This window comes from Plodia interpunctella, chromosome 25, assembly GCF_027563975.2.
Source record: "Plodia interpunctella isolate USDA-ARS_2022_Savannah chromosome 25, ilPloInte3.2, whole genome shotgun sequence".
NCBI lineage: Eukaryota > Metazoa > Arthropoda > Insecta > Lepidoptera > Pyralidae > Plodia > Plodia interpunctella.
In genome coordinates this window covers 4,959,492-4,976,042 of record NC_071318.1, presented here as the reverse complement: position 1 = coordinate 4,976,042, position 16,551 = coordinate 4,959,492, and the positions used below count along the sequence as shown (strand labels likewise).

Genomic DNA, 16,551 nt, shown 5'->3' with positions numbered 1-16,551 from the left:
TAATCCTGGGTGAGTTTAGATCCTTTCAGGCCTATGTCTATTTGTCTATGTTAGAAGGGAAAATAACCTGTTTCTATTGTCTCTTTTCTATGGGGTTATTAATCATAGTCTATGTGTATATTTCATCTTTTGAATGTTGCTAAAAGTGTGTTTAGTTCACCTGGGTGAATAAGCTCAGGTGAATGAATATAGCGTCACGAAGTTTTCGAATGTTTTTTTCTGAGGAAATTGTAGTTTATCGCATTTTTGAGACGTGCTTTCATCGTTATGAAGGAAGAATAGGGTAGTATACAAAATAGATCTGCTTTGCTTTTGGTGGATCGTGGATTTATCCACATTAAAAAAAATTTCGTGTATTTATCCCCTGTCTGAAAATGCTTCATAGTAGAAATTGCGTAATTTTGATATGCACAACCTGGATAGTCCTCGTTGCTTCAAAACTGTCTCTGTTTTATTTCAATCTTCGTTTTTTGCCTCTCCGTCTATGATATTTTATCTCTTTTTTTGTCCCTCCGGTTGATTGGTTCCAGTTTCAAGGACATATGTGACAAGATAGAAAATATGCGTATTTTCTTTATTTTAGTTAAAATTGAAACTATACAAGATAACTTGTTTGGTAGTATACTTACTATAGTAGTGCAAAATTCAACATCACGTCACATCATTCAACAGTCTTCAGAGATAAATATTTGGACCTAAAGGTCAAGATGTTATGATCATTATTTATTTCATGCCGATGGGTGTATGATAAAATTTGTGTTTTTACCACAGTTTTATTTACGAAGATATTCAGATCTTCTGCGGATCTTATATTTCTACCTTTTCTTTTATCGCAGGTAGATCGCAATTTAGTGCCATTGAGTTGCAGACAATGTCACACGTTTTCGTCTGTCCATCTTGCCCAGATTTATGCACGTTAGGAGATATAATAGAAGGCAAAAATAATAGTTTTGGATGTGGCCAATTATTACGTAAGAAGTCCCAATTAATTTGATCGACACGAAGAAGATTTTTTTACATGTCTCCTATTTGGAATATGTTGTCTCCAGCATGACATGTAAAACAATCCCAGTCATCTCTCCAAGGAAGCACACAATCAGTTCCAGTCCACTTGATTGGCCACGTATTGGATTACGCAAGGCCACACGTCGACCACATGACTTTCTGGGTTGCTTTCTCACACAGATTCCGGTGTTGTTTTACAATAAATGTATATGCGCAGCTTAAGTAAACCTCTAATGATGTATAGTCTGGAGCAATCGAAGAAAGATATGTATGATAAACTAGAGAAACAAAGGGATTTCTGAGATTTTCGACGAATTCTATATTTTCTGATTTGGATATGGTTATTCCAATTACTACAAGGACATATTTATGTCACCACACCACCAAACTAATAACAAAAAACAGTAATGGTTATTTTCAGCTGAAAATATGACTCATTCAAGTAGTTAATCGGTCGAAATATGTTACAGCGTTTAGCTGAAGTGTTTCTGTTAATTGTTCATCGTAACTTCATTCTTATATACTCTGGCAGAAAGACTAATTTTAATAACAATGTTAACATTCTGTGCCTTTGTGACTATTTTATCTCACATATAAGAGCTGAAACCATATCTTTTAGTTTTGCAAATTGAACTCGACTCCGTTGTAAGCCTGTGGGTATAATCGTTTAATTTGATACAGTAATGTAGTTTGAAATCTTAGCGTACAAAATAATATAATTTTCTGAGAAGCCATGGTGCCTTATCAACATCTTTAGGTACATGTATTACATCACTTACATGTTATTATATTTGTTGAGTAGGTTAGCGATTTTGGGTTTTCTATTGTTGAAAGCATAGAAACAGCTGTTAAATATATATTTTTCTAAGACATCACCAGTCCATGGTTTCTTCGTTTTCAATAATTTTCCAAAATTTTAAGGTGGGCGCATACGTATACCAAGAACTGGTATTGTTAATATTAACTTCTAGATTAGGAGTATTTTTGAGGCTTGGTTATGACAAAATAACAGTTGTATTCATTCATTCACAGTCATACTTGAATTTCATAGTAAGTACTTGTCGTAACATGTTAACATAATATTTGGAGCTTATCATGAATGACCTAAATATATTGTTGAAATTGAATATTATAATTACGCTGATAATATTTCTGTAACTCATAATATCGGTCATCGTTAAAGTGTAATACGTGACGTGATATACCAAACCAAATTCCTGAACTATTGCATGTTGCCTTTACTTTCTCCAATGTCACTAAATCCATAACAACTTCGAGTCATTAGGATAGTGACTGTTTCGAATGATGGTAATGCATTACAGAAATATAAAAGTACATAAACTATTTAACATTGGATTGGATGGACATCGTTCTTGTAAGCGTTTTCATTGTTCAAGTTGCTCAATATAAACTTGCTTCTGAGAAGCCCTAAAGTGCTAATATACATCAATACATAAAAAAGGGGACAACACAGGAAGCACGGGCGATGCGTGAGTTAACAGGACATTTCCTTAAGGAACCCTTCGATGACATTTTTTGCTATATCCCTTGTCTTTTGTAAAGTCTACGTTTGACCCTCCGTAAAAGACAAAGGTTCATGTTATTATTGTGGTTAATTACGCGATACAATAGGATGTCGATGAAGTATTAGAGCAGAATCAGAATAATATCAAGTTAATATGACGTATAAAATAAAAATGTAAGTTTGTTGAGCAATGTTATTGTCTAACTTACGTTTTGAGATAAAGTGTTTTCGATCGATCGATTTTGAGATTATTTTTTTCAAATCCTCCAAAAAAAGGAATCATGATATAGGAACTACATAGTGGGCACTATCCTACTGTTAACACGTTTGTAATCAGTGATCATCGTTGTCAATTTCGTCATTAAAGAGTAGACACTAATTCTTCTATGTTACAAAAAAATGATCTAAGATTCAGAAAATATCCAAGTATCTTTAGTTACGCTCTATAATTTCAGAACCTTAGCTTCCGTTCTCTGACACAATCGGACATCAAAATCATCGCGCCAAGGAACAGGTGGAAATGACTTCCTCATTTTAATTAAAACCCTAAACATTATACACAATTACTTTTATTATGAATTCTATTGCTAGGAACATGTGCTTAACTGGACTTAACTACTATAGTTACACCTTTAGGAGTATTTTTTCATTATGTGCCTCTAGTTTGTCATTATTGAAGTTCTTGTTATGTTGGTCTCTCGTTTTATTATAATTTGACCTCCAGGCAGCTGTTTGGATCTAATCTACTCGTTGAGAAACTGCTTCCATTGATATCTTCTAATGAGATGTCTTTTTAAAATGTCGAAAACTTACGGAATATCATAAATATAATATCGATGTGAAAAGTTTACCTTATCAAAATTTTTGATTAGATCAAATCATACTCGTATCTGGCAATGCCCTTAAACTTTTGCCTTCCTATAAAAAAAAAAATGTTATCGTTGTGCCTACGACAGGAAATGAGAATGTTCAAGTATATATATTTAATGTATGTAATCAATACGGTTTGTAAATGAAGACATTTTTAGTAAGAAAGAAATAGAAAGTGTTTTAAGTCTGATTCAAAATGCTTTCAGTATTGGTATTGGATATTTGCGTGCGTCCCACCCCACCCCAATCGCAAAAACACATTCCCGTTCGAAATTACCGTAGCATCCGCTATTCATTTTAAAATTCTGTAGTTTTTGTTGATTTTTTTTTGCAAACACCGATGTTGTCCTCTACTGAATTCCAGTTATTTCTAAAGTATCAGGGGATACTGAATTTCCACAAGTTCGAAAATTCTGAATTTAGAATCTACTTGTATGATTTCATTATAAAAAATATTGTTTTTATTAAGTTTTCATTTCAATTGTTAAAAAGTTCAATTGTAAATGTATTTAGCATGTATTTTTCTATTTATATAAGTTCATGCAGGGTTTTAATTAGACTACCTTCTTTTGAATTTATTGCTCGTATGACTTTCATTAATTTTTTTCTATTGCTGACCTATCCGACAAGAAGCATATAAGATAGATTTTCTTTGTTCCTTTTACATACCAGTTGCTTACACCTGCTTTCCTTCGCTTACGTTGCGTCACACATTCCCACTGTAGGGTAGGATTTTTGTACCTGATTCTTCATCCTGCTCGTTTTCAATATTATTGTATTCGCTATCCCGTTTTCGCTTCTGGGGTTTTTGTCGATCCGTTCACCCTTATTATGTCTTGCGTATGCGGCTCGTGTAGGTGTGTCCGTGAATTTTTGTTGTGTGAGTGTGGGAACAAGGGACTGAATTTTTCTTTATCTTTATTATGCCTTTAGTCGGGAGATTGAATGCGCGCGCGACGCTTGTGCGTGGAGCAATGTGATTGGAATTGTTTTGGCGGGAAATCGTCGAGGCGTCGTTTTGTGTGCAATTTAATTTGTGATTGTGTTAATTTTTGTAAAAATAATGTATGTGTTGATGTAAATAATGGAGTGTTGTTCGATGAGGATCTACTACGCATCTCTTTTTGGATAATTCGACGTGATGTTATATGAATATGAGTGAGTTTGATGATCATACAGATTGACTGTTCTATCAAATCAAAATTCTTGAAATGGGCGAAACGATGTTGTTTTATTAACGCATTAGGTACTATTTAACCTCATAGTATTAAATCTTGATTTTAAATTGATCGAAGACCCCATTAATTCTTTAAATGGTGACGCATTGAATAGTTTAAGACATCTAGTTTATCAAATGAATGGCATAAAAACGTGTTATGCTATCAGCTGACTTGAAAACTGTGCGAAATTGTTTGCCATTATTTTTTATTTCATTCTTACCTCATCGAAAGTCTGTTCATATATCTATCTTAAACCGGTATGAGTTATTTTTCCACACCTATTACGAGATCTTGTTTCGTGCTAGGATCCTTCGGCGTTCTTTGGATCAGTACTGCAAGCAATCATAACATTTATCTCTTCAGCAGTAAGCATCAATTTTAGTTACCACATGTTTACCACAGAGTACGCTTACAGGGCCAGAAAAAAAGTACTTGCCCTATTCTGAGAATTGATGTCTACCAATTGAATATGAATTTAGGCGCCAATGTATTTTTTTACTACATTATCTCCATTGCAAATTCTTGGAATCTGTGTAGCAGGTTTCATCAATTTGACCACAGCAAGCAATACCCATGCTTGCTATCTACTCGACATGTATTGTGAAAATTACGTTTTTTCTTCCTATAATAAAATTTCTATAAGTAAATGCAAAGTGTCTTGAGGACTTTGAGGTATAATATTTGTTGCAATTATATCATCTAAAAAACGTAATTAGGTACTTAATCAGGTACGGCCTACCTGCAAGTTTTACACAGTGTAGAAAGATTAGCAATTTGGTTTGTATGTTGACGGACAATATTGCTTAAGCATTTTAAGAATTATGTCTCTTGATTTCAGTCTCTGGTTATAGTTTCAGCTATGCATTAATACTAGCTTTTTCACAATAAAGAGGTTAAATTAAAATCGACGTTTGTTCAGGAAAGACACCATTTTATGTCGAATTTTAATAATATTCGAATTGAATTCTAATAATTTATGATTCTTAAAGCTACAAATTCAATTTCAACTGCCAAAGCTGCCGGAGATGTTACTACTATAACTAAGATAGCTTAAACCATTATTTTGTATTATAAAATTTCTATATTTACCAAAAGTAATAAAGTACCTATAGACTCTCATTCTAAGTAACTTAGATAATCTTAGATAGAAACTTAGTTAATCATAGTTACGCTAATAATAAAAGTACGTGTGACGACTACTCATTACGTAAGCAGACGTGAAGTTATGATCCTTATCCGAGGATAAACAGGATTCAATACAATACATCTGCAAGTTTTTTAGTTCTATTTTAAAACGTGACCGGGAGAAGACAGCCAGCACTAAGGTGGTTATTTCTGCAATGGCTTAACGTATAACTTTTTCTAAAGATTTGGTTTGCCACGTTGTGTTATATAATGATTAATATGAGGGTATGAAATATGTAGGCAGTAGAATTTAAGTTACTGAATTAAATTAAATCAATCTTAGTATTTTTGGTTGTTCTTAATTTAACACTGATTAATTAAAAATGTTTCCATTTTGATTTGTGATTTGATCTATATAAAGGTGTGAGAGTTAAAGTTAGTTTGTGATGTTTAGTATAATCTTAAGCTTTCACGAACAAAGGCGTTTTATCAGACTTAGATAAGACACCTTTTATGACTACATAATTAACGAAATAATGTTTGTTTACCTTATCATTATTGTTAAGTTACATATTTCAGCTAAAGTTGTAAACCTATGTAAACATTTAAACACTCTTAAGACACACTTACATTCCAAATTGGTAAATTCCTAAAGGAAACTAAATATTAAGATGTCTGGTGAATGCTTTTAACCTTTGTTAGCTCATTATTAATTAATAGGTGATTAAGTTTCTTTAAACATTTATTATTTTAATATATTTTAATCAGAATCGTTCTGTTGACAGTTTGTGGTCTCGTTTTTCCCACCAATAATTTGATGATGAAAGTAAATCTTACCTTACAAAGCATCTCTTTCCAAGAGGATTAAATATATTTCAGTATAATTTGCTTCCTGCAAATTAGATTATGTCCTGAGCTTAATGTGTTTGAGCTGATAAAATATTATTTTTGTCAACAGACGAAGCGGCTATGAGTCCGAAACAAGCGAGTATTCAGAGGACTCGACGAACTACGACGATGTGCCGGTTGCAACCAAAATTTCTGGGTCGCGGAAGAATATCAATAAGGGGAGGTGGACCAAAGATGAGGTTAGTTGTTAGAATTTTGAGAATTTGATGATGAGCGTTTCGAGAATTCGAGGACGCGGAGCTAAGAGAGGGATCTGGGAGGCAGAAAATATTAATTTAAAAATGATTGATGTTGATGGGAGATCTGAGAATTTAGGGACTGGAGTTCTTCCAGTTCTCAAAGCCTGCGTTTTGTCTTAACAAAGCGCAGGCTGTCATCAAGTTCTAGGTCGCAGAAAAATATATGTAGTATAGGGGTAGAAAGGAAGATGGAAAGTTGAGGTAATTAAGTAAGAGTGTAGAGAATATGGCGGTGAGTTTCGAGGATTTCAAGATTGAATTGCGTATGATCAGCAGGGGGATTAAAGAAGTTGAAATGACTTGTTCCTTTTATTCATTAGTATTTGTTGTTTTACAGGATAAGCGATTAAAAATGTACGTGAAGATGTACACTGAGAACTGGGACCTGATAGCGGCCCAGTTCAAAGACAGATCCGACGTCCAGTGCCAGCAGCGGTGGACGAAGGTCGTCAACCCAGAACTAGTCAAAGGTCCTTGGACCAAGGAGGTGAGTTGTTTGTTTTATATCATCACCAAAGTCGTCTGAAGATCGTGACCATCAGTAGCTGTGGCTAACTGAGGCCTGTCTGGTAATACAATGTTGTGTTGTTACACAGTCTGTCTATAAATAATAGAAAATAATTGAGGGTGCTGTGTCGTCCTGGCTGGCAACACTGGGTGTATATCAACCAATCTTGACCCTTTGATTTGGTATTGCAAACTTTCTCCCACATTTCTGGTTTCTGGTCGTAGAAATTAAAAAAAAAAGTTGCTTAAGTATAAACTCTTTAAATATATGCATATTTAATAAATTTTATCAAATCTGCTTCAACGGTTTGACTGTGACAAACATTGAAATTTACAATATTATTTCGGAATTATGGATTTTTGTAAAAATGTGTGATTTGTCCTATATAGAGATGGGTTTATTTGCAGTATTTTCCCAAAAGATTATCTAAAAATAGCACAATACAAATACGCAATAAACAAACAGTAAAACAATAGCATCTGCCATAGTTAATGCAAGGGGAAGTTGACTCACAGGTCGGCTACACTGTGTATAGGATTCTTGCATAATTAATATTATTGTGATGTTGTCGCTAAATAACTAACACATCTATTTCATAGAATTCGTTTACATTAATGCTTCTTCTAAATAAGTACTTCATTACTTTTAAATTTTGTATAATCATAGCTGGTTTTGTAAGCTTATTTTTTTATTATTTTTGACACCAATTTGTATTGCTTTTTTTGTTATTAAACCTTAATCGAAGTTAAACTTATTGTACTTAAATAAACTTCATTCCGAAATTCAAGTCCAAATAGCTTTATACACAAAAGTTACTTATGAGTAAAATCTTAGATCATAGCTATCATGCCATTAAGTTCTGCTAGTTTTTTGTATGTATGATACACAAAACAATATTGAGTATGAAGTTGTGTTTAAAAGGAAAATACGACGGTCAGGAAACACGTGTCAAAAATTCGAGAGAATCCATGTCTTCACACGGTTTTATAAATGAGAATGTATTAAGGTGTGTCACCAAATGGTGATATCAGGGAGTGGACTGCCTCAGGCCTTTACATAAAATTGAGTATCAAAAATAAACCGAGGACTTATTTGTTATTCATGGATGCTTAAAGTTGAAACAGAAAATGCTATGTATTCTTAAACTAACCATTTATATGTAAACTTTCTAGGTGCACTTGCTTTTGATACGGGGAAGTTTTTTTAAGTTGTTTTTTTATACAAGTTTTCTTGTCATCAGAGAGATCTTATTGCATTCAACACGTGACATAAAGCCATGTCCGTGCAGTAACCGTTGAGGAGTTCTTTGGTTAGGAGCCGATCCGGGGTGCACTATCAGGTCATGTTTATCACGATAATGCATTGGAAACTGAAGTGTCGTGAAAACTTCAACAGGACTAACGGAAGTAGGTGAAATTCAACTTGCAAGATTTTATTAGACCAAACGACAGTTGTTACAATAGGAACTGCAATAAGGTGTTTAAACCTACGGTTTAGATCGAGTATTGTAAGATATCTACGAGCGAGCAGTGTTTTTCTTGCGATTTCGTGTACATACTCAGGAATCTATGGGTGTCGAATCTCTGACACACGTGTCACACAGAAGATTTTATTTTTCTTCACGGTTACGAATAGAAGACTTTTTATAACCTCCTTAAGTCGTTTGTATTTATGACTCCACAGTATTCGTGGAGCACCCAGTCACCCAACAAAAGAGGTCCCCAAAGTTGACGTAACTTTTCCTCGTATAGGTATTACATACATATACTGTGGCATATGGTATCTGGCCTTGGCTCGGCCAAGCTTTTTTTCTGTTACGCGTGGAGAAACTGTCTGTCTCATATACCTACATGGATGTAAAATAACAGTTACATTATAAACTATTATTCCCATGTGAGACCCCCCATTAAATATTTTTTCTTATGCATAGGTAATATGTATATCTCACTTTACAGTTTGATTATATGTCTATGATGTAGGGACATGTGAACTTATCGGACATGAGATGGGACTGCCTTTAATTATCTTTTTTTTCTCTCAATATTTATTGAAGAAAATAATCTTGATTAGATTTAAATTTTAAAGTACATTGACAAAATATACTTGGGCACAGCTACAGGTCACGTGTAATAAAATAAATATAAAGACAGCGTCAATTTTTTCGTCATTAAAATAAAGATTAGATAGGTATGTACTTAAATTTTAATTAATGTAGTATTGCGTTGTGTGCCCATTCTGGTTAATTGGACATCACGACAAGACATAAAACAACTAAATAAAAATTGTCAAAAGAGATGCTGAAGATTTAAAAAAGTTTTCAACAATTCATTGTTTGTATTAACTGATTTCGCCTATAAAATAATCTTTTGAACATTAGGTATATAACACGGAAAATATCAAAGCGTACCTAGTCAATGAATTATGATTAATCATGATCTCAATTAAAATCGCGTAAAAACTTTCCTATCTTAATTTATACATCGGATCTGCCAAGCAGCTTCCTTTACATGACCGATATCTTTCGACGTACATTGCTTAGTTTTAATGTGATCTTTATACCAAAGCAAAGAAAAACTGAGCAATGTAGATACCTCATGGCTTATGTGTAGTCATTACAATCTATTCCGGCTCCAGTAATAAATGCTCACGCAAATGACCGTACATTGCAAAGTTTTTATTTGACCTTTTTCTTGCCGTAACGAAAATCGAGCAATGTACGTCGAAACCACCTAGTTTGGCGTACAGTTAGCCAATAATATGGAGCCGGCTTAATCCCTAAAGAGGCCCATTCATCGATAAAAAGGATCGACAAAAAGACAAACATCTTCGTGTGAAAATGTCTGTTTACAAGGTCAGCGAGGCGGGCGAAAAATACGAATTTCAACCGACTCGATCAGCTGGTTCGTTTCGCTGCGGTACTATTACGTAATATTGTCAGTGTCCGGTTCAAAAAAGCGAAACATTGATATAAAATGTCTTCGCGCGATTCGACTACATTTACTAACATGTCATGCCAGCTCCACACTTTAGCCAACGCGAATGCGTGAACTTGCGTAGTTAGTATGAGTGCTTTTGTTTACCGCAATGAAAAACCAGCAATGTATACCGAATCCGACAAAGTTTGGCAAACTGTTCGACGACAATGTGGAGATACGACACGGTACCTTTTTTAGATATATCATTGAAAGAAAGTTAGAAGGAAGAAGCATATCCTAGTTAATTATCCGAGATCAAACAGTCTATTTCTTCCAATTTCTACAAATTCATATACTCAAACATGTTTATACCCATGCCGTATCGAAACAGCATAAAAATCGCAACGTACTCTTGGTAGATACCACGGTATGATCTAATATCGATGATTGGAACAAATCGATTTCTCATCATTCAAAATTGGTTTAAACGCTCCGTGTTATTGAACACGCAAATGCGGCTCGTGTTATCTCAAATGACCCATACATTTTGACTGGCAGTTAAATGTAATTAACGGAAGGTAGTACCTATTATTTTGTGGGGGATATATTTGGTTTCACATACATATACTAGCTTTTATTCTACAGCTTCGAAATCTTTAATGTTAGGACTCAATCAAAAAACTTTGTTTATATTCGTCTAGCGGGTCGTCCCGGCTTCGCTCGGATAAAACCATAATAAAATATACATCTAAACCTTCCTCAGGAATTACACTATCTATTGTAGAAATCCGTACAAAAATCCGTCCGGTGGTTTTTGAGTTTATACATCACACATGAGATCGTATACATCGTATGTGTACAGGTATTTTGGAAAATCCTGTAGGTATATTGTTTATGTTAATTATAAATTATCTCGCGCACAATTCCTCTCCACAATTTTGCATAATGCGCTACAGGGTTCGCATTTTACTTACTCGTATTTTTAACCAGTGTATTATAGCTAGCTAAGAACACTAATAGTACTTTCATATGAATTACAATAAAATATTTGAATTTAAAATGGGTATTAACCTATTTTGTGTTCGTTTTTCCAGGAGGACGAGAAGGTAACGGAGTTGGTTGCTAAATACGGACCGAAAAAGTGGACGCTTATCGCGCGGCATTTAAAGGGCAGGATAGGAAAACAGTGCAGGTAATTACTTGTTTAAGAATATCGTATTACCTTATGGGATATAAATATAATTAAATAAATAATAGATAAATAATTATTGAGTCGGCGCCAAAGTAAGTTCGAGACTTGTGTTATGGTTTACTAACTCGAAAAAAAAAATCAATGTACGTTAAAACCGGCGAAAATTCGGCGAACTGTTTGCCGATGGTATATTGCCGGTTTTTAGTTTGTAATGTTTACATGTGAATTACTAAGTTTCATGTGTCTACACAACGTAAGTTAGATATATTTAGTTCATGTTATTTTATTTATTACGTCTCAGACAGTCTTTAAGTTTTGTCCATTTGCGGGACCAAATGGAATACTGTTTCAAACATTTATAGAACAGAATAGAAATAACTTTATTCAAAAAACTACAGACACACATATAATAAAAAAATATAATTAAAAATAAAACAAAAAGTGGGTAAGTACAAAAAGGTGATTATGGGTGTGTGTGCTGCAGTACTCAGGAGCAATACACTAATTTTCCAACTATTAAGGAACTTTTCTATTCAAACTCAGTTTGTATAAAGTTTCTCTTAATTTTATAACTAGTAATTCATAATTCATTTATTAAGTGACATTAGATGTATTAGTAGGTATTAATGAAGACCGCTGTGTCTTACCACTGGCGTTCACAGTGATATTTAAGAAATAAAATGGATTCAAATAATAGGAAGTATGAATAATTAAAATGGTAAAAACAATAACAGTAAGATAAAAGTGGGGTATGTTGATTAGTTAAGAGTACCTACTACTCTTTAATGAAAATACTGTACGTCGGCGTAAGACGAAAGAGATGAATTAATTCGGCCGAACTGACATGGTCTCTATAGCTCAGTGGTCAAGAGCACTGTCCCGGATAGGCAGGGGCGCGCGGGTTCAATTCCCGCTCGATTCCCAGAATTTTTTTCATCTCATTATTATTTTCAAAAGTTAAAAAAGCATGTGTGACATGTATTTATCCATGATAAAAGTGTTCAAATACTAAACGAAATAAGCCACTAATAACTTTTCACAGCTAGAAATGTGTGATATTTGATTTTCAAATATATTTTCAGAGAACGTTGGCACAATCACCTCAACCCGTCAATAAAGAAAACTGCGTGGACGGAACATGAAGATAGGATTATATACCAGGCTCACAAGCTTCTAGGGAACCAATGGGCGAAGATTGCAAAATTACTTCCTGGAAGGTAAGTTTTTTTTTCCATTCAACGGATTTATTCCAGACTAGCGCTACTCGTCCCGGCTTCGCTCGGGTAAAACCATGATAAATTATACACCTAAAGCTTCCTCTTGAATAATCCTATCTATTAAAAAAACTTGCATCAAAATCCGTTGCGTATAAGGATAGACAGAATGCGGGATGCGACGAGACTTTTTTCTATCTAGTTATGTTGGTTAGGAGGTTGATTCCGCTGTTATTTTACAACTGCCTGTCTGAAGTCAAACCTCTTTGAAAATGCTATTGTTCCCTGCTTCCATGCTGGTCTGGGAGTTCTCTCATTTGAGTTCTTTCCCCAGCCGTTGAGCGTCGGGGCCCAGGGTCCGTTTTCGTCTCTCCACTTCGCACGGTCATAGTTCATCCCTAGTTGTCAGACCGCCAGCATTTAAAATTATCATTTTTGTATTGTATCCCTCTTGTTCCCTATATATTCATTGCATTGTTTTCACTTAACTGTAATTTGTGTGAGCAAAATTTAATGTTAAATTTTGTTGGCATATTGTTGGTCGGTTTGGTTAATTCGTAGAAACTAAGTGATGTTCATATATTTCATGTGTATGTATCCAACTTACTGTTTTGTTTACTTATGAATAAGTAAATATGAAAAAATAAATTTGGGAGCGACCTAACCAGACATTTGTCCCATACTAAAGACGTTACGTCTGTATAATTTGTTCTGTTTTACACAAGTTTTGAAATAAATAAATGCGTCCCCAGGACGGACAACGCGATAAAGAACCACTGGAACTCGACCATGCGCCGTAAGTACGAGCCGGACTTGCTCGAGAGCTTCGAGAGCGTCCGCCGCAAGCGCGCGCGGCGCGCGGGCGCCGGCGACGACAGCCTGCACGTTGTCTACAACGACGTTAGTTGATGGATTTTTATTGTTTACGTTTACGAAAATCAATAAATTGACATAAAAAAAATAATTAAAAAAAAATGTTTTTGTAGTATTTTTTTTTTGTTTTTAGAAGTTTTTTTTTGTAATTAATACTGGATTTTTTTTTTGTTTCTGTTTGGGCATTTTTATTGATGTTTTTTTTTTTTTGCAACTGTTGCGTTTAATTGCAATTGCATCGGGACTGTGTGAAAACATCGTGTAAATAAACTAAATATTTTCTCAATCTCCAATATGTTATTACAAAAGCTACAACAGCACAGCGTTTACAGTTACATAATTTACTAGACAAAAACGTAACATACATCAAATACTAATACAATAAAAATAAACATACCGTTATCCTATCCTCACAGCAATGGTCGGAAAACCTCAACGAGTCCACACAAAGCACCTCATCGTCAAGCAGCCAGCCGCCGTCCAAACAGATGCAGCACTTCCGGCAGCTGCTGAAGGAGCAGCTGTCCAGTCTGCAGCAGCAGCGGCCCGTGGTAAGGCAGGCCAGCCCGGACCGCGGGGGATTGGTCGCCGCTGACTGCCAAATCGTGGACTCTCCCATCAAGTGAGTCGAAGAGATTTAGTATTGTAGCGGCGGTGGTGTAAGGTAGTGGTTAAGACGCCCGTCTGTCGATCGAAAGGTCTCAGGTTCGTGTCCTACTCGTGCCAATATGAGTTTATATACCAATCTGACTCATGTATAGTAGTTATCATCAATCACCACTTGCTTCCCGTGAAGGAAAATATCGTGAGGAAACCTGCACAAGTGGAGACTTGATTAAAATCTGACACCAGTGTTAGCAATAACACACTCGATATAATGATGATGAGTATTAAAGTACCTAAATTCAACTACCGGGCGAACCCGAGGGCAACAAGCTTATTGCCCGCGATTTCGCTCGCGTGTTTTCCCACCGGAGTCTATTGTTCTGGGATGAAAGGTGTGTCCGTAGTTCAGACTATACGTATGCGAAATTTTAAGAAGATTAGATAGAGCGTGAAGATGTAACAAACATACTTTCGCATTTATAATACTAGTCGTTCGCCGCGAACGTAAACCTCGCGAATACATTTTTTTTTACATATAAGATACAATGACAAATATCTCAACACACCTTTTTCAAAGTTAGTCTTGCCGCCTATTTCTTCACAATCACACTAAACTAGTGTGAATAACAAAAATTATAATAATAATTAGGATTTATTTTAATTCTCTAGATTTGTGAATATGGAGACTTTCCCGGCGGAATCTCCGCTTCGGAGTTTGTTCAGCGCTTCAACTTCCAACGAGAACGATAACGATAACCAACATGGCGGTAAGTGTTTATAATATTTGTCCATGGATTTAGTAAGTACTTCGTACCGGAGTAGGTCTACCTACTAATTCCATGTATTTGCCACAAAATGTCTACTAAAACTTTTCACTTATTTCTAAATATAATGATAGATGGACACATTAAAATGTAATCTCCCAGTGACGTACGCGATCCAGTCGGAGCCGATCACAGAGATCGTGGTGCCCTCCGTGTACAGCTCCCCCGGCAACAAGACGCTGGACTCCAACAGCCCTCCGCCCATTTTGAGGAGGAAACCAAAGAAACCCACTAACAATGTGAGTTAAAGTATTGTATCCGCTCATTTTATATAATTTCTTCCTTTAAAATACGTGTATGGTCTTGAAGCGAAAACGTAGAATGATCATTGGTAATCATATATACAGGGTTACTGGTATTAAATGCAAAACCTCCTAAAGACTACTTTATTCTATGACTATTAGTGATCATTGTTTTTTTTTTCATATAAAAATTTAATATCTATGGTTATGCGAGAAGTGTTATTTTCTGTATATTAATGCGAATGTGCAGCGCCTAGATACACCATTACACAGTTTTAGGTGCTATAGTGTGTTTATAATTGTATTTTGTTTGTTTGAAATAAATAAATAAAAAATAACAAAAATGGACAAAAGTCTTGAATAAAAAAATATTATTGTTATATTAGAGATTAACAAAATGTACCGTTACATGTATAGATATAGATAGATTGTAAAACCAACCGAATGTGCGGTGTGTCAGGTGTGGACGGCGGGAGACGGCGTCACTCCCATCAAGGCGCTGCCGTTCAGTCCGTCGCAGTTCCTCAACTCCCCGCTGCACCAGGACTCCTCGCCGCTCAGGGCCAGCCACGCCAAGGTAACTAATATCTTATTATTATTCTTATTATAATTTCTTTTATTTATTTTAAATGTAATTATTATTTACTTTTCCTATAATGTATGCAATTGATTGTTAATTTGTGATTATTGTAGCTTTTGACGCCTGAAACACAGGGTGATTTATTTACATCCTAGTTCAGGCACCTTATTTGTAATCCTTTTATTTATATACTTATTTACTGTTAATTATTATCCTGTAAGAATTGAATAAAGAATTTTATTATATGCGATAGTAAGTTTGTTTATTTGTTACCTCTTCACGAATTATGTACTAAACCGATTGTTATTAGATACACGGGTAGAAAATAACGTGCAATAACATTAATAGGGTCTGCTGGTGCTGTAACATGTCTGAACTAAGCAGATGCTTGTATCTCAGAACAATAGAAAATGTCCGTTTCGGAGTTGTGAAAGGTATGTCTCTATGCCTATGTCCTTCTCCGTACTTCAAACTACATGTATGCAAAATTTCAAGAAGATTGGTTGAATAGATACAGCGTAAAGAGCTAACAAATAAACTTATTTTCACATTTATAATACCAAGTTAGGATTGAATTTAATGAATGTGATGTGTTTCTTCCCAGCAGGAGTGGTCGTCGTCGCCGCTGCTGCACACGCCCACGCCCAACCTCAGAGACAACGATACTCCTAAGTAAGTATCATTAAGATGTTATATATCTATAA

At 35.0% G+C, this 16,551-nt stretch overlaps 1 protein-coding gene across 6 annotated transcripts in view; it reads left to right on the top strand.

The window, feature by feature from the left end:
* The window catches only part of Myb (Myb oncogene-like), a 43,112-nt gene that overhangs the window by 14,150 nt on the left and 12,411 nt on the right, over positions 1-16,551 (top strand). For 4 of the 6 annotated variants that reach the window (XM_053764082.2, XM_053764077.2, XM_053764079.2 and 1 more), the window contains 10 exons: positions 6,704-6,833; positions 7,231-7,380; positions 11,411-11,508; positions 12,591-12,725; positions 13,475-13,622; positions 14,012-14,217; positions 14,871-14,968; positions 15,128-15,264; positions 15,728-15,844; positions 16,452-16,519. In XM_053764082.2, coding sequence (XP_053620057.1) covers positions 6,704-6,833; positions 7,231-7,380; positions 11,411-11,508; positions 12,591-12,725; positions 13,475-13,622; positions 14,012-14,217; positions 14,871-14,968; positions 15,128-15,264; positions 15,728-15,844; positions 16,452-16,519 — 1,287 coding nt within the window. Of the gene's footprint in view, positions 1-4,325; positions 4,559-6,703; positions 6,834-7,230; positions 7,381-11,410; positions 11,509-12,590; positions 12,726-13,474; positions 13,623-14,011; positions 14,218-14,870; positions 14,969-15,127; positions 15,265-15,727; positions 15,845-16,451; positions 16,520-16,551 lie in introns of those variants that run through there. The other 2 variants (XM_053764081.2, XM_053764078.2) reach the window with 2 other exon arrangements.